Genomic DNA, 20,775 nt, shown 5'->3' on the forward strand with positions numbered 1-20,775 from the left:
TGTTTCCAGATGGAATTCCTGACAGGAAAAATCAGCATAACTAATGGATATGCCTTTAAAATAAATTTAATTTGCATGAGTTAATTTCTCATTTCCACAGAGAATGACTTGATGAATAGCATAAAGGAAGTTGGCTTGTGATATTATAATCCCATCTTCACTGTGGAAGAGGTACAGCAAAGAAAGAATGAATCCCCAAAGTAATTGGACACAAATTGAGAAGAAATTTTAGGGTCTCTTTGGAGGAAGTTGTGTTTTGTTCCACTATGAAAGAAAACGTGACATTAGAGCCACTGTGGTGGTTACCTGCTTAATACACTGCCGGATGAGTTTCCTGTTTACAGCTAATATTCAAGTTTCTGAAAGGTATAGTGAGGATGTGAGAAGCACGGCTGAAGCTTCTGTTAACTTCAGATACATTGCAACTTTGTGTAATTAAACTTGAGATAACGGTCATTTCTTTTCTGGTTCTAGCCTGAAAAGGATAGAATGTCATTAACACTTCTGGGGCAAATCCTTCTCCTCCTTTGTGGTATTTGAACATTTACTTTTAGCCGAGCCAATTTATAGAGCTATTTAATTGGTGGGCAGGCAGAATTCAAGATCAACGACAAGTATTTTTTGCACTCATGACTGAAGAAATAAATGGTGTATAATGTGCACTGCACGCTGGGAGACTGTTGTTCTGTATTTCTAATACTTCCCATTTCCTGGCAAATAAGTGTTTGCAGCCATAATGATAATATAATCACTGTACATTTTCTTCAAATGTGTTTCTTCAATGTGGAAAAAAAAAATCAGTTTCACTGTAACTTAGTAAGATAGATTGGAATCCTTTTAGGAATATTTTAGGAAAATGTGTCCCATGTCTGTGTCCCATGTCTATTTTTTTTTCTGCTAAAGATTTTAGAGTATGATATGAAATCTATATTAACCAATATTAATTTGTTTACAATCAGTATGTATCTGTTTTCACTTAAAATTTTCATGATGTGAAAATTTCCTCCAGATACCTGCTGAAATGAGAGCTAAACCTGTTTGTTATCAATGACTGGGAAAAGGATTCCTGCAGTGGCCTGGTCCTGACAGTGCTCTTTTCTGGGTATCCAGTACAGATGACAGTTCTGCAAACATCTCCCTAGCCAAAAATAGTGATGACGTGGAAGAGAGAGTCCAGTCTTTCTCATCCAATGTCATCTTGCCGCTGCCAGTGGTGAATACATCATCCCTGCCACTCTTTAAGAATGAAAAAAGGAGGAGGGGTATTTATTCTGGTCCTCTTTGTTTCTTCACTTTTTTTGGTGACTTATGAAAGTTGAATAGTTGTGCCTGTATCTTCTGCAGCTGGTGTTCGGGGCCCTCCTGTATTCCCAGATTCTGTAGTAGCACAATGTGCTACAGATTTTTTGCCTTATTCAGAGTCTCAGCTTTCATTAATTAAAAAAAAAAAAAAAAAAAGATTTTGCCTCTTGTGGCTGCAGAGACAACCTCAAAAATATGAACCAAATGTAAAATGATGCCTGCATGAGTCTGCGGTCACCCTCCACAGTGAGCAAAAGCCAGCCAGTTGAGTGAAAAAGGAGAGGAACAGAAAATACATGTCCTCCTGCCTTCTCTTGCATGTGTGCTGTCACCAACTGCCACATCATGCCTGTTTTTTTTTTTCTTACAGGCTTTTTCCTAAACGTAACAATTCTCTGTCTTGCACCCATAATTATCCAAATTTTTTTCCACATCGTTTGTTATCATTTGGCTACAAGTATGGACAGTTAAGCAGTTACATTATACACAGTCTTTCCAATCTTTGTATTAGAATGTTAGAAAAAGTTTCCTTGTATTTCTAAATAACTGAAAAAGCCCTCTAACCTGAAAGTGGCACAGAACATAATTTATTTATTCTTTTAACGCTTCAGCTGATTAGCTAATAAAAATGCTTCTTCTAAAATGAGGCTAAATCTTGAAAGCATAGCAGTTGTTCTTACAAAACTAAATTAATTTTTTAAAGATCCATCATATTAATTGAAAAACTTTAGGTATTTTAAAAACAGGCAATTTTATTTTGGTCAGTTTGAGTGAAAAGCAGATAATTTCTCATTAACAGCATAAAGGTAAGTAGACAAAACTATGTATGCACAAATACTTTATTTATCGGTTTAAAGAGGCTTTTTTTAATAGGCATTTACTTAATTTCTTCTTTTTTGCTGCACACAGAAATCAAGTATCTGTGACACGGTGCTTGATTATACCCCTCAATTAAACACTGACATTCTTCATCCAAAGAATTCCTTCTCACGCGTGAGGCATGAGTTGCACCAGTGTGGTGCAACCCATGCAGATGTCACACCTCAGGGAGCTGCATTTTCCATAAAGTTAGTGTTAGATACCGGAAAGATACTGGAAACTATAATAAAAAGAATCAAGTGGATGTGAAAGGGTTCACTTTATCCTCAGAGGCAGTTAAGCTCCATTCACCCACTTATCCATAGGCAAAAGCAAACAGTCATAGCATCATAGAATCGTATCTGTTGTACATTTTTCACTCTTCCTTTTATCTATCATTCAGTTCCAGACAGCCAGATATTTTTTAAAGTTGATATTTATCCAGACTTATTCTGGATGAGAAATCTTGGAAGCATACGTCTTTCTCATATTTCTGCTATTTGCTGGTTCTGGTCTGAATAGATGTGGAGGGTTGGTTTTCTTGTAGCCTTGCCTAAAATTAAAAAATAAGCAAAAATGTGAAAACTTTAGAGAAATATAGTAAAAATCACAACCCAACTTCTCTCCATCCAGAAAACTCATACTGTTTGGTAATTGAAGCTACTCAGGTAGTCATATTGCTGAATCCCCAAATCAAATCAGTTGCCTCTTTTGGGACTGAACCTTTACTCATTATCTGTCATTCCAGAAGATAAATGTCCTGAGAGCAGTGCAGGAGAAATCACTTAAAAATAGAAAATCTAAGTTGTCCTCTTAAGTTTTCATTATAGGTTGGAATTTATTTGGGTGGTTTCATGTTACTTTAAAGTCTTTATGGGAGTTGTATTTTTACTATAAAAGATAATTCTTATATATTTATGTGGTTGTAAACTTTACTTCTATAATATTCAAGCTTTGAAAAAGTTTATTTGTGTTTTGGTTTGGTTTGGTTTTTGAAAAAAAAATATATTTAGCAGGCTCGGGAAATAAACTGGGAGCTCTTAGTGACTCTTTCCTTTCTTCTCATTACCACTTTCTTCTGATTACCGCTTTGAAAACATGATACTGGGGAATTTCTTATTTCCTAATAAAAAGTTGTGGGTGAATTTTGAACGTATTTGCTTTGTAATTAAAGAGGGAAGACTAAATTGTTTTAAATGGACTGTTACCTGTAAATATAACTAAAACTTCTGTGCAGTGACACGGCCCAGTGAGAGCAGCAGATTTCAACCTCAGTGTCTCTTAGCATCTGGTAGATGCAATGAAATTTGTAATGCACAGTATACTGCAAATACACCAAAAGCCAAGTGTGCTGCTTGAATTTTCAGGTGCATTTCACTCTGCTGAGTACGTTAATTCTTTTTGAGCAGGTGTGCATAAATGGCCGTAGAAATACTTCATTAATATATGCTTAGATCGGCACTGTAAATTAATGCCTAAACGCTGCCATGTTTTTAATCATTTAGATTACTTTAAAGTTAACAATTCAGTTAAATGAAATATATTAAAATGTATTTTAAACTTTTGTAATTTACTTATGCAAATGTAGTTAAAGATATGAAAGTAAAAGGATGTTTTTGAGTATTTACTGGAACCTGCTAGTTAATAGCTTATTTTTTATTATTAAAGTTTGAAAAGGTTGACATACTGTAAAAGGATTTATATAGCCAAGATACTTTTTTCCTTTTTTTTTTTTCCTTTGAATGACCCTAGATCTTGCCAAGAAATACATTTGGAACTGATTTGTTTACAGAACTGCCAGAAATTTAATAAGTCAGGAAAATCCATATTGGAGCTCCCATTGGGTTGAAAGTGATGTGTTGTAGGAAAAATTTTAACAATGCAAAAAGCAGGGTCGTGGGACTGCAAGTTCTGTCTACTGCACTAAGTAGTTCATGGGAATGCATCTGAAACAAAATGAGCTTTCTCTTAATGTTTTGGTGCTTCTTGTCCATGAAAGTGACTTATTGTAGCTGGTAGGGTTGAAAAGCAAGTTTGCAGGATCTTTCTTTGGAAATGTAAAATGACTTCATTTAGACAGATGTTTGGGCAAAAAAACCATGGCTTTGTTTTCCTCCTTCAAGCTAGCAACAAGAATTTGATTAAAAAAAAAAATTCTATCTGCAAGGCATTCTTTTAATTGTTTGCTTATTATAGTATGGCATGGTGCAGTGGTTAAAATGGACAGCCTATTTCTGTTCAAAAGTCTGTTACAATGGCAGTTTGTTAATCTCAGCCCTTAAAGAGTGTATCATCCCTGGGATGTGTGAAGATCTGTACGAGTGCAGTGTGCTTCTTGAAATACAACCTTGTCTTCAGATATTGTATGTAGGATCTCATTAACAAGGAACATTTAGAAATATTGCAAAATAAACTATTTTTCGCTTCCATGAACATACAGCCAATCAAATTGTTTAAATTACTGATTTCTGGACTAGTCAGTGCACTGAAGTCTTCTGAAATTTATTTGGCAGGCTGAAGTGCTTAGGCATTTGTTGTGTCTCAGACAAGTACAGAGTAGGGCAATATTTTTAACCCAAATATGGAACAAAGTAATGATACAGCCTCATTTAATATGGGGGCGGGGACCCAAATACACAAACCCTTCCTTTTTTACTTTTTTTGGAGGGCTTGGGGTTTTTTTTATGACATCCAAAATGTTTTTTTTTTACTTTGCCACTCATTTTGGGAAGCAAAATCAAAATTAGTATTCAAATGATGTTGCAAGATAAGCAAGTCTTTTGCTGTTGAAGCACACATAGAGGAACTGAGGTGCTTAAACTGTTCTCACTCTGCAAATTTTCACGTGAAGGCTGGGAGTTGAGGGAGGTGAAGTGTCGTCATTAGTCAGTCAACACTGAACATTAGCTGAAATCTCAGGATTGCTGTCATCTGAGTCAATCGGGAATTCTCATTGGGGGGAAATGAAATCAACTACTGTAAAAACTGAAAAAACACTTGAGTAATTTAAAAATGAAAATAACTTATGTATACAGAAGGAAGGACGGAAGGAAGGATGTGGGCATGGGATTAATGTGAGAGATGCGAGCAGTCACTTATGTCTGAACACATTGATGAGGAGTTTGCAGAGCTCTGTACGTATTCTTGTTCATCCAAGCGACAGGTACAAATCTGACTAGGAGAAGCAGAGAGGTTCAAAGAACTGGAAGGTGAGTGAATGCTCTGATTTGAGCAAAACGTAGCTGTTCCCTGCACATGTGAGATAACCAAAGGGATGCTTGTGTCTGATTACAGCTCTGTATATGCGTACAACTCTGAACGCCCTGGTTTTAATGCCTTTGTTTTCACTTATGCATCTTCTGAAGGATCGTAACCTAGGAACAGCTTTCTGCTCGAAGTGGAAGTTTGGGATCTGCAGAATCACAGGGCACTGGCAGTCTTTACTCAGTGACGTTTCTTACTCGGCTTATGTACATGAATTATGAGCTTTACAAAGTTACATACAATATTTTAATCAAATACATAGTAAATCAATGAATTATGCCATTCTGCAGGTCATGTTAGTACATTACTTGAAGTTGTGCCAGATTATGGTGGATAAAGATGGTTCTGTGTTTCTTTCGAGAAAGAAAAAAAAAAAAAAAGCCTCTGTGGAGTGGAGAAGGATCCCCCCAAAATAATTGTTTTCTGCCTCCTGGCCTTCCCATTCAAAAATCTTGAATTAGACAATCTTATTAGTGTAGTCTTAGCCTGAGAAGTGACGGTGCAAAAGCATCCTATCCAGGGATCTTACTTCTGGGAGAAGCATGGTTATGGTTTAGGTATTGTGTTGGTTTAGTGCTGTTACATTTGTAATGCTACCATAATTAGTAAGGGAAGCAGAAATATTTTAGTTAACATTGCCTTAGTTTGCCTCTTAGTTCTAATCTGTTGTGTTTGTACAATACTTGTGTAGACTAAACAATTAACAGAGTGAGCTTAATGTGACATTCAGAACCTCTGCTGAAGACACTCGGGAACAAAAAAACCATCTCTGTTATCAGCCTGAATTTTTTTCAGTCAGAACAATGTCACAGACTGAGCAGTTTGATCCACAGAATGTTTAAATACAATAAAAATACAGATCTGAAAGTAACATTCTTCAGAATCTCACTTAAAATTATTTGCGCCATGGAGATGGGGCCAAAATTGCATTGAATGCGTTGCTCTGTAGTTGCTTTTCCTTAAAATATAATTTGGAGGTTAGTAACTGCTTTGTTTTGAATACCAAAGTTGGGGGTTTTTATGAGTAGCTGATCGGACTGTAAAGAAATGTGTGCAATCTGCTGTACTGGAGGAAGAAATTACAGCCTGTCCCTGGAGAAGTGAGGTACAATTCTGGCCCAAAACACAGTAGTTTTAAGTTGCTGTGTCTGTGACCTCTGCGGTTTTCCCATAGCTTCCGGAAAAGTAGTGTTCAAACAATGTAATGTGTCATTAATCAAAGACCGGTAGATCTTCCTCAAATGCTTAACTTGGCACTACCAAAGCAAACGTTTTAAATGACAGAGGTAGCCCTGTAGTCTGTACAGCTACATCTTCATTCTGCCTCATTCTTGAGAGCCTTTGGCCACTGAGCTTGCCCTAGGGACTTCTTTGCTCGTGCTGCTAAGAATAACCTTCGTTGCTTTGGGCGGTGGGGAATGTACATGCGTAGGGAGGAGATGTACACAGTATGCATGTATGAAATAATTTCCCTTTTTCCTCTAAAGAGTAAGCAGGTTGGAAAAACAATGAGATCATACAACTGTGAGAAAACCTGTTTCCTTATACAGCGAGTCAACTACCAAAGAACCGGGGCGTTTATCTAAAACTCAGTCCTTACTTGAAAAAGTTGGTAATTTTTCAGTGCACAGAGGTGTGAAGATATTTAAACTATTTTTGAGTGTCTCTCTCTTCTATATGATAAAAGCTTTTCAAAGAAACTAAGGTGCTCAAATTAAAGTGATTTATGCACATTTTGTCATGCATATGCACCAGGTGTGAATAACCTCTTCTATAATTACATTAATATAATAGTTGTCTTAATCTAAATAGCTGAAAATTATTTGGAATTCCATTGTCGACCACATTGGAGAAGGGATTATTCCTTTAATAATATAATAATACTTAATAATCTTATTTGATTGCAGTTCTGGTGGTTTTGCTTAGGTGTTCGCTGTTGTCCAAGGTAGACACACAATGCCTGATTCAGAGTGATTTTTAAAATTTTCTTCGTTAGTAGCATGTATTTCTTCTTATAGCAGATTATGATAAAAATGTGTCTATTACCAAAGTTCTCTGCTTTTATTATTAATTTACATTCACCATGTGTACACACAAAATATATTATTGTGGGTGTTCCCTACCCAAAAATATGTGTCTCTTTTTTAACATTCAGTACAGTGAAACCAGATCAGAAATAATAATAACTTTCTTCCCTTTTAATAGGTTTTCGAAAAATAAGTCTGGATGATCTACGAAAGGCTTATATTGTGAAAGATGTGCAACAATATATTCTGCATCGTTTAGATCAGGAAGAAGCACTGAGACAACATCTCACAAAAGAAACTGCAGAAATGCTGAATCAGCTTCACATCAAAAGCAGTGGTTGCTTTTTGTACCTGGAACGTGTCCTAGATGGAGTTGTGGAGAATTTTATTATGTTACGAGAGATCCGTGATATTCCAGGAACATTAAATGGCCTATACCTTTGGCTCTGTCAGAGACTTTTTGTGAGAAAACAATTTGCAAAAGTCCAGCCTATTCTTAATGTCATTCTCGCAGCCTGTAGGCCATTAACCACAACGGAATTGTATCATGCAGTGTGGACCAAAAATATGATGTTGACGATGGAAGACTTTCAACGCAAATTGGATGTCCTGTCAAAAGTCCTTATTGATGGACTTGGAAATACAAAAATCTTGTTTCATTACAGTTTTGCAGAATGGTTGTTAGATGTAAAACACTGTACACAGAAATACTTGTGTAATGCAGCAGAGGGACACAGAATGCTGGCAATGAGTTACACTTGCCGAGCAAAGGATTTAACACCATTAGAAGCTCAAGAGTTTGCATTGCATCTAATTAATTCAAACTTACAATTAGAGACTTCCGAGCTGGCTTTATGGATGATATGGAATGGCACACCTGTGAAAGATTCCCTGTCAACCTTAATTCCTAAAGAACAAGAAGTATTACAGCTGCTGGTAAAAGCTGGTGCTCATGTCAACAGTGAAGATGACCGCACATCTTGCATTGTTCGTCAGGCTCTGGAGAGAGAAGATTCCATTCGCACCTTGTTAGACAATGGAGCATCGGTAAACCAGTGTGATTCCAATGGGAGAACGCTTTTGGCCAATGCAGCGTACAGCGGCAATCTCGATGTCGTTAACTTACTGGTTTCAAGGGGAGCAGATTTGGAGATAGAAGATACTCATGGGCAAACAGCACTTACTTTAGCTGCTCGACAGGGACATACCAAGGTTGTCAACTGCTTGATCGGATGTGGGGCTAACGTTAATCACACCGATCATGATGGCTGGACAGCATTGCGATCTGCAGCATGGGGTGGGCACACGGAGGTGGTTTCTGCGCTCCTTTATGCTGGAGTCAAAGTGGACTGTGCAGATGCTGATAGTCGAACGGCACTGAGAGCAGCAGCTTGGGGAGGACATGAAGATATTGTGCTGAATCTGCTTCAACATGGTGCTGAAGTTAATAAAGCTGATAATGAGGGCAGAACAGCTTTAATTGCAGCTGCCTACATGGGGCATAAAGAGATCGTGGAGCACCTGCTGGATCATGGTGCGGAGGTAAACCACGAGGATGTGGATGGAAGGACTGCGCTGTCTGTCGCAGCGCTTTGTGTACCAGCCAGTAAGGGACATGCCTCCGTGGTTAGTCTTCTAATTGACCGTGGTGCTGAAGTTGACCATTGCGATAAAGACGGCATGACTCCGCTGCTGGTAGCTGCTTATGAAGGACATGTAGATGTTGTTGATCTACTTCTAGAAGGAGGAGCTGATGTTGATCACACAGACAACAATGGTCGTACACCACTTCTGGCAGCAGCCTCCATGGGCCACGCTTCAGTTGTAAATACTCTCTTGTTTTGGGGTGCAGCTGTTGATAGCATTGATAGCGAAGGGAGAACAGTTCTGAGCATAGCCTCTGCACAAGGCAATGTTGAAGTAGTACGGACTCTGCTGGACAGGGGGCTAGATGAAAATCATAGAGATGATGCAGGCTGGACACCTTTGCACATGGCAGCTTTTGAAGGTCACAGGTTGATATGTGAAGCTCTTATAGAACAAGGTGCTAGAACAAATGAAATTGATAATGATGGACGTATACCTTTTATATTAGCTGCACAAGAAGGTCACTATGATTGTGTGCAGATATTACTGGAAAATAAATCCAACATTGATCAGAGAGGCTATGATGGGAGAAATGCTCTCCGGGTTGCTGCTTTAGAAGGTCACAGAGATATAGTTGAACTACTGCTCAGCCATGGAGCAGATGTAAACTACAAAGATGCTGATGGCCGGCCAACACTTTATATCTTAGCATTAGAAAACCAGCTTACGATGGCGGAGTATTTTTTAGAAAATGGTGCAAACGTAGAAGCAAGTGATGCTGAAGGAAGAACAGCACTCCATGTTTCCTGCTGGCAGGGCCATTTGGAGATGGTACAGGTGCTGATAACGTACCATGCTGATGTGAATGCTGCAGATAATGAGAAGAGATCTGCTTTGCAGTCTGCTGCATGGCAAGGTCATGTGAAGGTAGTGCAGCTTCTCATTGAGCATGGAGCTCTGGTTGACCATACGTGTAATCAAGGTGCTACTGGACTCTGCATTGCAGCCCAAGAAGGGCACATTGACGTTGTCCAGATATTATTGGAGCATGGTGCTGATCCAAATCATGCCGACCAGTTTGGGCGCACTGCTATGCGTGTTGCAGCTAAAAATGGACACTCTCAGATTATTAAATTACTGGAAAAATATGGTGCATCTACTCTGAATGGTTGCACTCCGTCTCCAGTCCACACAATGGAGCAAAAACCCTTACAGTCGGTCTCCTCTAAAATGCAGTCTTTAACAATGAAGTCAAATAGTTCAGGGAGTACTGGTGGAGATATGCAGCCTAGTATGCGTGGCTTATCTAATGGGCCTGCTCATGCCTTCAGTTCCCCTTCAGAGTCGCCTGATTCTACGGTTGACCGTCAGAAGTCATCTTTATCAAATAATTCCCTGAAAAGTTCCAAAAATTCTTCTCTCCGCACCACATCATCGACTGCGACTGCTCAGACAGTGCCCATTGATAGTTTCCACAGCCTGTCATTCACAGAGCAAATTCAGCAGCATTCCCTGCCACGCAGCAGAAGTAGGCAGTCTATTGTTTCTCCTTCTTCCACAACTCATTCCCTAAGTCAAAATCATAATTCACCAAGTAGTGAATTTGAATGGAGCCAAGTAAAACCTAGTTTGAAATCAACTAAAGCTAACAAGGGGGGGAAAACGGACAACTCCAGCAAATCTGGATCGGCTGGAAAAAAAATAAAACAAAGTAGTTCCTCCCAACCCAAAGTGTTAGAGTATGAAATGACTCAGTTTGATAAACGAGTACCTATTGCCAAATCTGGCACAAGTGTGCCACTTAAATCAATGCCGCCAGAGCCACAGTGCAAAATTTTGGTCCCGCCAGCCCAGCAAGAAGTTGGTCGATCTCAGCAACAGTTCCTGATTCACCAACAGAGTGGAGAGCAGAAGAAGAGAAATGGAATTATGACGAATCCAAATTACCATCTTCAGAGCAATCAGGTTTTTCTTGGTAGGGTTTCTGTGCCACGAACAGTGCAGGATAGAGGGCATCAGGAAGTACTGGAAGGCTATCCTCCTGCAGAGACAGAACTCAGCCTTAAGCAAGCCTTAAAACTTCAGATTGAAGGTAGCGACCCAAGTTTCAACTACAAGAAGGAAACACCATTATAAAAGGTAACTTATCCAGTCACAAAGGAAGCAAATGTGTGTATTTCATCATGTGCATTTTTAATATGCTAAAATTAGGGTTCGTTGTCATTTATCATCATAATCGCTTTCTTAATGAAAACCATTAATGTTAAAATCTTAACCTGGCAAGTACTTGTTTTGCTGTTGTTTAACAGCATCAGCCATAGAGGAATTGGTTCATCTACATATTTTCTGTTGATTTCTGGTTGCTCAAATATTACCCCACTGTCTTTGATATGTGACTGAATAATACAGCAAGTTTCATGTAGCATTGATTTGGAATTTTCTTTTCAAACATAAGGATAGCTGGGAATTTTAATACGTGATATTTTTAGATGCAGTAATTATTTCATTATTTAGAAAAGTGCTTTTCAGGAAGCTTCTGAAGATTCTTGTAAATTACAGGCAACCACTTTTGTGAATTTGGATTTTAAATGTAAAACCTCAGTAGAATATTATCTACAAATACTATACTAAAGCTTTGATTTTATATTTCTGTTACTGTGAAGGTAACCCTCCTGTAAGAGAGATGGCATTCCTCAGAGCAAGATTAGAAGCCATGTTATGGTACCAATTTTCTGACCATCCTGTAGTTCTTAATCAGTGGAGTTCATTTAGATTTCTCACTTTCCCTCTCATACTGAATTTTAAGCTGAAAAAGGAATTTTATCTAGCTTTTTCAGACCTGAATTGACAGCGAGTCAGCTAAAATAGGACTGGTTTTCTCCCTATTTCTGATGAGGTTTATCTTTTTTAGGGTATTGAGAATGTGTTAATAATTAATATATTTTTTAATTTGAATTTCAAATAAGCAGCATCTTTCTGAAATGTATGCACATCTCTTACTGCTTATTTCCTTATTTTTTAAAACATATTTTTTGTTTGTGTAAATGCTGCATTTTTGACAGACCAGGCTGCTGCTCCTTAGAACAACAATGTTCTTGCTAGCTGACTCGGTTCTGCTGCAAGTCATCAAAGCCTGCAGGTTTCTAGGACAATTGCAGGTGGTGCAGAATCCACAAATGGGTTGCTTTCAGCTGTCAAAAACACAGACAGGGTTTTTCCTGAAATGTCCTGGAAATGGATTTCACTTTAATGGAGTGCATCTGTCTGGATGTAGCCAGGTCTCTTGTGAATTGCAGAGCGTTAAAATACTGTGCAGGTCTCCAAGATGGTTTCTTGGGGTTGGCATTCTGGTTAAATTAAAATATTTGAAACGATACAGTGTTTCAAAAAGCTATATACTAGCGCCTGCACGTTTGTTAAAATTATTGTAAAATTATATTAGCAAAGGGTAAGATGAGCTGTGGGGCAGACAAAAGTGAAGAGGCAGGACAACAGGGATCAGGCATGGAGAGGAATAAGCAGGTAAGAGAGAATGGGCCCTAAATTTTCATAAAAGTCAAAAGGACTTTAGATTCCCACACTTCTACATCAAGTCCAAACAGGATTTAAATTTGTTTGTCTTTTTTTCCTGCCTCCGTAAAACATATTAAAGTGTATAATTAAGAACTGTATTTCCTAACTCTCTTGTACTGCCTCTGATGTTCAGTGCTTGCTTTCATGTTACGCTTTACGGTAAATAAATTGTATGGCTCTGACGTAGGATGTATTGATTTGACCTGACCTGTCATCAAAAGACTAGCGTTGATGAATTTTCCATCTTTCTTGATTTTAAAATGTAAACAAGGTATATAAAAAAATCGGAACATTCCACATATAATTTTGAAGCTCAAATTGGGCTTTTCTTTATCTGGAACAAATAGTGCTTTACTGAAAATTCAGGAGGTTTCTCTTTGAAGTACTTACTTATGCAAGTGGCTAAGCGTATGAGGTGATGGATAACTAAATAGTTCCTTTTGCTTTTTCTCTAACCATTTTTCATAGCTTCATTTTAAATATGGACATTTAAAACAATTTTATGTGGATTATGAATTGCTTGGCGCAGGCTATAATTTACCTCCTCTTTTGCCAAGTCTCGAGCACAAAAACAGTAATTTCCCTGACCAGTGAATAAATTAGTCACCTGTGGAGAATCACATCAGAAATACTCTACTGGAGCACCTGAGGAATTGCTTTTCTTCCCTGACTGCTGCTTCCAGGCTCCATTCAGGAAGCTCTCCTGCTGTGGCGACCTTGTAGCTGCTTTGGATGGTAGAGAGCACAGGGAATCAATCACAGGATCTGAGTTAGACAGGAAATACTTTTCATCATTGGTATGTTGTTGTGTGCTTTTAACTTTAATTAGAAATGATATAGCTCTCGCTCTGACAAACTGTGTGTATTACAGAGTGTTGCAAAACTTAATGTTTCTATTTTCTACTTTTAGGCCAATTCCATGATGCTATGAACAGAAGCGCTTCTGCTCTGAGTGATTTATCAGCTGGCTGGGATGAAAGCATACGATGCTTGTTTAGTCCACCTAGAAATTCAAGAATGTGATTACTGCAGTACAGTTACCTTAATTACTGTAACATGCCTACGTTTTCAGGCTGCCTTCTCAGTATAACCCTCTGTGCTTCAAAATTTTATTTTGTGTACTTTGTATTTAATACACAGAATGAGCACTTTTTTTAATTGCAGAAAGATATATGCTTTATTTCCCTGACAACAGCTGAAAATGGTAAGAACAAGGAATTCTGGTTTCCTATTCCAGAATGCTTGGTAGAGGTGCATGTGCCACAGCGAACTGTGTATGGAAAGGCAGTGCTTTTTGTATTTGTTTTCCTGTGGCTAAAGAAAATAAGCAAACAGTATGTCACATTTGCATTGTTGTAATGTATGGTCAGTTCCCTGTGTACTTCAAAAAGTTCTCTCCAGAAATACAAGTCTTGTAACGGTATTTTATAAATACTGTACTTGTGTGTTCTGTCTGCGTAATAGCCATTCAGTGGTAGTAAAGGAGTCGGACTGCAACCATCTGCAGTCTCTTTGGGCTTTTTAAAAGGCAAAATCCACTATCTGGTACTACAGCACCAAATCTGGATGCCAGACTGTGACCACTGAAAGCAATAGGCAAATTTGGTCTTGGACATCTGATCTTAAATAGCCTCCATTATTTTTATGGTAATGAGGTAACTGAATATGGGTATGTTTTAGGTGCTAAAGTAAAAGGTCTGATCCTGCTTTCATGTATATCTTTATATGTTAGAAACAGCTCTTTGTTTTTTCCAAGGTAAAGGACTGTATTGAGAATGTCAGTAAAACAAACCATGGAAAATACAGGTGCTTTGTTGATGAGGCTGAGAGAATAGACAGTGAGAGTACAGTGGAAAAGCAAACGGTTACTAATACCGTTGTCTGGGGAGTACAGAGATTACTGAGTTAGTCCTGAGACAATAACTCTTTAAAGCACAAACTTGTATGAATGTGGTTACTGCTTCGGGTGGATTAGGTAGGGCCAGCGTGAGTACCTCTGTACCTGGAGCATGGTTAATCAGCAGCCTGGATAGTCCATCTATGGATAATGTAAAGCTGGTTCCCCACTCTTACGGCAGGAGAATTTTATTTATATGAAAGAGAGCAAAATCAAGGCCATTGTTGTGAAAGTGAACAGTGTGAATTTTTCCTTTGAATGTGCACATCTTGCACAGCTCTGTGGGTGATAAAATGAAACAAGTGGGTTATTTTCTCCTAAAAATGCAAGCTATATTCTACTATTCACCATTACACAGCCTTGCTCTTTAGAAAATAAGCCTATTTTTGTATGTGAGTATTTCTTCTAAAGGCTTAGGATTCATCTTTTTCATACTCTAATTCTGATGATTCCACAAATAATGTGATAGAAAGCTGAGGTTATTTTTCATAGAGGATTAATTAGATGTGCGGCTATCCTTAAACTTTGATAAATGGCCCCTGGATGTATACATAGTGCATATTCTGAGGCACTAAAGGGCTCTGTATCTTGTTATTATGATTAACAATCATCAGAACTTTTTTTTTTTTTTAAATATCTTGCACCTCCGTTCTTATTTGCTTGTTACTAAATGTAAAAAGAATCTTTTATAGTCAGGCATTCAGCATATAGTAAAATTAGATGTTAAAAGTTGACACACGGCAATAGTGATTATTCTGAATGTTTCATGTGTTGAATTTCTTGTCCCCGTGGGACAATTATAAAATAAACATAACAGGAGTCTGGCAGAATGGCCTTAAAGAGGGTTAGTGGCTCAGCAAAGAGAAAGTACCAAAATGTTCTCAGCAAACTTGTTCCAAACCTCAAGTACAGTACACTTGCAATACTGTGCAAGAATACAACTTTTCTTAGTTATTAGATGTGTTTTGTTCTGTAGAAAGGGGTCCCTGAATGCCGTCATTTTTCTACTGACCTTGACTGTCATTGGGATTATATTTATTTAATTTTATTGTGTTGTTATTAATTGCACCTTGTGGACAGAGGACATAAAAATATGGCCAGTTTCACAAGGGGCCACAACATCTAGATAGCCTGATGGTTTTTGTGTGAATAATATTTACATTTGAAACAGTTGGTGGGGAAAGCTCATACCCAAATCACCAGAAAGTAGACCTGTTGAAAATGCTTTCAGAATGACAATTCTTACAGATTTTGAATATCACTTGGGAACAGAGCATGAATTGCTTTAAAACATCTCCTTTCTTAGAAGGTCTGTGTAATTCCACGTTGCTATTGCGTGTGATTTTTAATATCATCATTTGTGAGGGTTTCGCGTACAAAGAAAAGTTGCTGTTCCCCCTGTTGTTTGCTCTGTTCTGCTCTGCTCTTTCACATCTGCACAATCAAGTGGAGGTGAATGGAGTTGCATTGCTGTGACTCAGCACAGTTTTTTCTGGCTATGTAACAGTTCTCACGACCTAAAAAACCCAAATAAAACATGAATCCTGTGTCTCTTCATCCCATTTCACTGGTCCTTCCAAGGTCATCTCCACAAGACGTCTAAAATTCTTGACGGGAGCGCTAGGGGAAAGACTGTTTTGTGGACACTGATATCAATACTGTATGCATGTGGAAAAACTCTTCAAAAGAGAAATGCATTAAGAGATACAGAGGCACAACTGATGCATTTTTGTCTTCTCTGTGATCAGTATTGAAAACATTACCATTTATTTAAAAATAAAAAGGTATTTTCCCTCATCAGTTACTCTGCTATGCAAATGTCTGTTATGCTTAATATTCCCCATCTGAACTCCTCAGTTAGCTTGGTTTGCAGATGGACTGTTTTTCCTGGAGTGGGTTGTAAATAGCCTTTAATGTACATTGAATGAATTTCACATTGTAAAATTTTTATTTTATTCCTTGTATTATATTAAGCGAAAATCCCTGTGTATATGAAAGTGCATAATAAATATATTTGCTTTTCAGCAGACATCTAACTCTTTTAATTTTACTACCTCATTTCCTGGGACATCTCGGGAAAAGGTTTTTAAACTTAACACTTGTGTGGTATTTAATGAAACATGATGTATGTGTCCAGTAGGCAGTGAGGGCTAGCAGAAGTCAGACCCTGATGTTAATTCCTGTGAACTCCCTTATTACTCAGCTGACCTTTTTCATATTAATCTGAGTCAACCGTGAGCATTTGCAGGAGAAAATTCACTGTGTGTTCTTTTGTTTAAAATGACTATTATAAACCATATATACCAGGAGGGCCAAAACATGCAATATTTCAGTTGCTGTAAGTTCTTTGCTACTTCAAATGATATTTGTTAATTATCTCTTTGATCAGTGCTTCTTTGTAGTATTTTCAGTTTAAGCAAAAGCTCACTTGCTGATGGTGGCTACTCATTTGTCTTGAACTTGTTATTAAAAAAAATAGGAGAGAGACGTTTTCCAGTCATTGCGATAATCCCGTTTGTCCCTTGTCTCACGTCTGCTTTAGATTATATCCCCATCATGATTTCACTGCGGAGAGTTGTTGAGTGTGAAGGAAGAGTTTGGCTGTGCCTTCTGCAAATGGTGGGTCAGGTTTATCTCCATGTATTCAGGTACACACTGCTGCCAGCGGTCGGTGCTCAAGGGTCGACTGATTTCTAAGATTTAGGAGAATGACAAACAAAATTGTCAGTAACTGTTGACTTGTCGTCTGTATATTTCTTTGGTTTCTCACAATAATTATTGGCCCTCTGGTTAAATTCTTTATGTCTGAAGTAACGAAGTATGAGATGCATTAGTTCAGTGGCTATTTTTCATTGAGGCAAAGAATCATTTTCACTGAATTAATCTTTGAGTAAGTTATATTATGTTCCAAAGATACACATTTTCTTCAGATAATCACTGTAATAATATTTAAATAAAATTATTCAACACCTGGTTTTAATCTCTTATTCTATGGAATATAAACAATCATACTGTATAATGCATCCCATCTTCTGTGGGATCTTTGCAACAATTTGGCTTGTGTATTACCTGTATTTTGCAAAAGAAAGCTGGGACTAGTTGGCACAGCGAACTAAAGCTTGTTCAGTTGGAGGCCCTTTGAGAGACAGCAATGAGAATTTGGTATTGATCTAAATCCTAATCATTTTATGCTACAAAGAGTCACAGAAATAGGGTATGGGACTGAAAAATCTCCTTGGTAAATCATTTTGTTAAAGAAGTCTCCAAATTTATATGTAGGTAATATAAACAAATTGACCTTTAGAACGAAAATCTAATTTGCTGGTGTCCCAGAAAGACCTACTGTTCTCACTTTTACTCTTGTAAGTTTGTATTAGACCAGCCAAGTTATAGAACTGCTATTACAGGTAGATTTTAAGCTAGAGAAAAATAACTTCTAATGGACTCCTGTGATAAAATCTTGCATCTTCAGGAATTTAGTTTGCGTCCTGTAACCGTTCTGATGGATTAAGAAGACAGTACAGGTTTTTGTGGTTTGTTTTGTGACCTTTTTTTTCAGCTCCATGTCTCGTTATTTCATTTTGGACTCCCCAGTCTGTTCTGTAGTTGCCTTTTGGGGCTTGCTCCCGCGTTTGCGTAGGGGACTGCCCGAGCTACTGTAGCTTCCACCGTTGTTCTTGCACATCCTTGAAAAACCGGGAGATGGGGAGGGATGATGCAGGGAACAGCTATGCCAGATACAGCTAATGAGAAAAATAATTGCTAGTTCTTCAAATCTGGAAGGTGTCAAGCAGCTATCTCTGGTTTAACGGTTTCTTTTATTTAATTGAAGGACTAATTCAAGCTTTACGTCTGAATCCCTGACGGCCCGCTGGCAGCAGCGTGTTGGATCTCTAGCCAGAGGGCAGGCAACCCAGGGCCACTGGGAATATCAGATAGATGCGCATTGCCAGTAAGAGTCGATCTCTGCTGAAGGACTATATTTATTCAGAACATGGTCTGCTGTTTTGGGGTGCGGAAGGAGAATAAATTCTTCCCGAGAATCTTCTTGAAGAAAGTGGTTTTACAAAGGAGCAGTATTCAACTCGGTTGACTAGCTGGTTTGGGAGGGCTACAGTCTTTAGCTTTCAAGTCTGTAACTGTGTTCAGCATTGTTCTTATTGCCTGTTAGTCTGCTGCAGAGGTTCTTCTGGTTTACTTGTGGTTGGTCTGTGTTAAATAGCCCAGGTTCCAGAAACCCTCATCTCAGTCTGTTCTGTTTACTATTCCTAAATTTTATTATTATTTTGTTTTTTAAATGATGATAGGTCACAGAGTTAAGATGAGTGTTCTGGCTCGCATGATATGGGCAAGCTGCTGCCCCCCAAACAGTGGTTTTCCAGCTGTGGTCTGCAAAACCCTCATGATTCATGAATGAATTTTAAGGGCTTCATAAAAAAGTAACAAAAAAAAAAAAAGCAAACCTATTATCAGTCGACTTGAATTCATAAAGGGGCCTTAGGCATTTGCAAATCAAAAAGCCTCAAAACCACAACTCTAAAGTTTCAGCTAAATAAGTTAGTGGGTTTAGGGCCAGAAATTTTTGATTCACAAGTTGGTTTGGGAGCGAATAAAAATGCAAGAAGTTTGAAAGCTGTCCCAGGCACCTATAGCAGTTTCCCCTGTCAAAGCCTGACAGTAGGGTTATGATTTGATTTAAAGATATGGTTGTATTTCTAATTAAATTTTATTCATTACAGACCTAGGACAAATCATAAACGCTTCCTGCTGGGGAACAGCACCTGTACGTAGGCTGTTACATTTATTTTTTTTCTGCGTGCAAAGCTAGTATTCCCAAAAGAGAAGCACAGAGAAAAGCGTTGGTCAAATTAGCAGGCGAGGGGTGTAATGGAAAGGACAAACCAGAGAAAGTTAAAGTGAGTATTTATAATAGTCATAGTATTTCATTTGACCATGTTAAAGACTTTCCTTTTTTTTTTACTGCTAGAATGGTGATGATAATGTACGTTGCCAGATCTGTATTGAGAAAGGCGGTCTATTTTATTTGGAGCTGCTGGAGAGGGCAGGAAGTTTTTAAAGAATCCTTTGCAAGATGCATGGTGCCTTTATTAAAGGAGGTTGTCAGCAAAGGAACCTCCCAGTTCCCGATTACACTACAGATTTTTTGGTGAAGTTGATAGTCTGAAAATATCAAGATTCCAGAGAGGAGAGTTCAGGGGACAAAACAGAATAAGCTTGTTAGGGTTTCATTTTGTGGTTTTTTTTCCCTTTGACTTCTTTGATGTAACTTGTCTTCAGTCTGTATCTCCAGGGGGAAAGAAATTTAAAAAAATAAATCATGTGAGTAATAAAATTCTCTTCTTTCCATTATGAGTTAAGGCTGTGAGCACAGCTGTTGTGTACTTGCTATGTCTTGGTGAATATTAAGCAACCTCATAGGGAGACTGTTTAAAATTCAAAGCTTTATTCATAGATGACAAAGACAGAGTGGACCTTTATTATGATTTATTCTGTCTTCTTCCTTTATTTTGGCTATTCAGTTTACTGTTGTATTTTCCCAAAGTACAAAACAGTCCAGTCTTATTCAGCAGTATATCTGGACTAAATGCAATGCTACAATGCTCGAGATTGCTTTAATAATAATAATGTAATAATTAGATTGCTGTTTTTCCGTATCGCTCTTTATAAGGTGTTACTTTTTACTAGTAAATCCCAAAACACTTTCCAGAAAAGACAAGAGGAATATTGAGATAAAGAAATGCTAGTCGTGTCAGTGACTTAAGAGGCCAAAAACCAAATCAGGAAAAGCCCCTAGGTTTCTCCCAGCACTAGGCAATTCTGCCGCCTTGAATAACCTGTTGTCTGGCGCTAACTCATCTCCTGCTTTTTTTTTTTTAGTTGCTTTTTCTGCACTTGCAGTCTGGCTGGCTGGAGGCTGTCCACACAGCTGGTTGCCGCCGGCTCCAGCTCTTTGGCCAGCTGCTGGAGCTGTGTCGGAGCTGAGTCAGCTCCGAGTTGGAGGCCTCTCAGCTCCCAGATCTGTGTAAGGTTGGGCAGAGGACAACCTCACTGCGTCTGGGCTTGAGGAGCATGGCATGGGGGAAGAGCTCACTAAGCTCTGTGCATCATCATGTTCATTTTTGCTACTGCGATCAGATCTTTCAAAAACCCCGGTTGCAAAAAAAAATTAGACTTATCAAGGAACGTGATTGACAGATATGGAAAGACCGCAGAGTTTTTCAGACTTTGTGAGAAGCAGTGTTGAGC

General features: G+C 38.3%; 1 protein-coding gene across 1 annotated transcript in view; it reads left to right on the plus strand.

Moving 5' to 3' along the window:
• ANKRD50 (ankyrin repeat domain containing 50) overlaps positions 1-16,536 on the plus strand; it is a 43,463-nt gene extending 26,927 nt beyond the window's left edge. The window contains exons 4-5 of the mRNA XM_074589093.1: positions 7,630-11,177; positions 13,522-16,536. Coding sequence (XP_074445194.1) covers positions 7,630-11,174 — 3,545 coding nt within the window. The 3' untranslated portion in view covers positions 11,175-11,177; positions 13,522-16,536. The remainder of the gene's footprint in view (positions 1-7,629; positions 11,178-13,521) is intronic.
• The last annotated feature ends 4,239 nt before the right edge of the window (positions 16,537-20,775 follow it).

The sequence above is a fragment of the Larus michahellis genome, chromosome 5, assembly GCF_964199755.1.
Source record: "Larus michahellis chromosome 5, bLarMic1.1, whole genome shotgun sequence".
Taxonomy (NCBI): Eukaryota; Metazoa; Chordata; class Aves; order Charadriiformes; family Laridae; genus Larus; species Larus michahellis.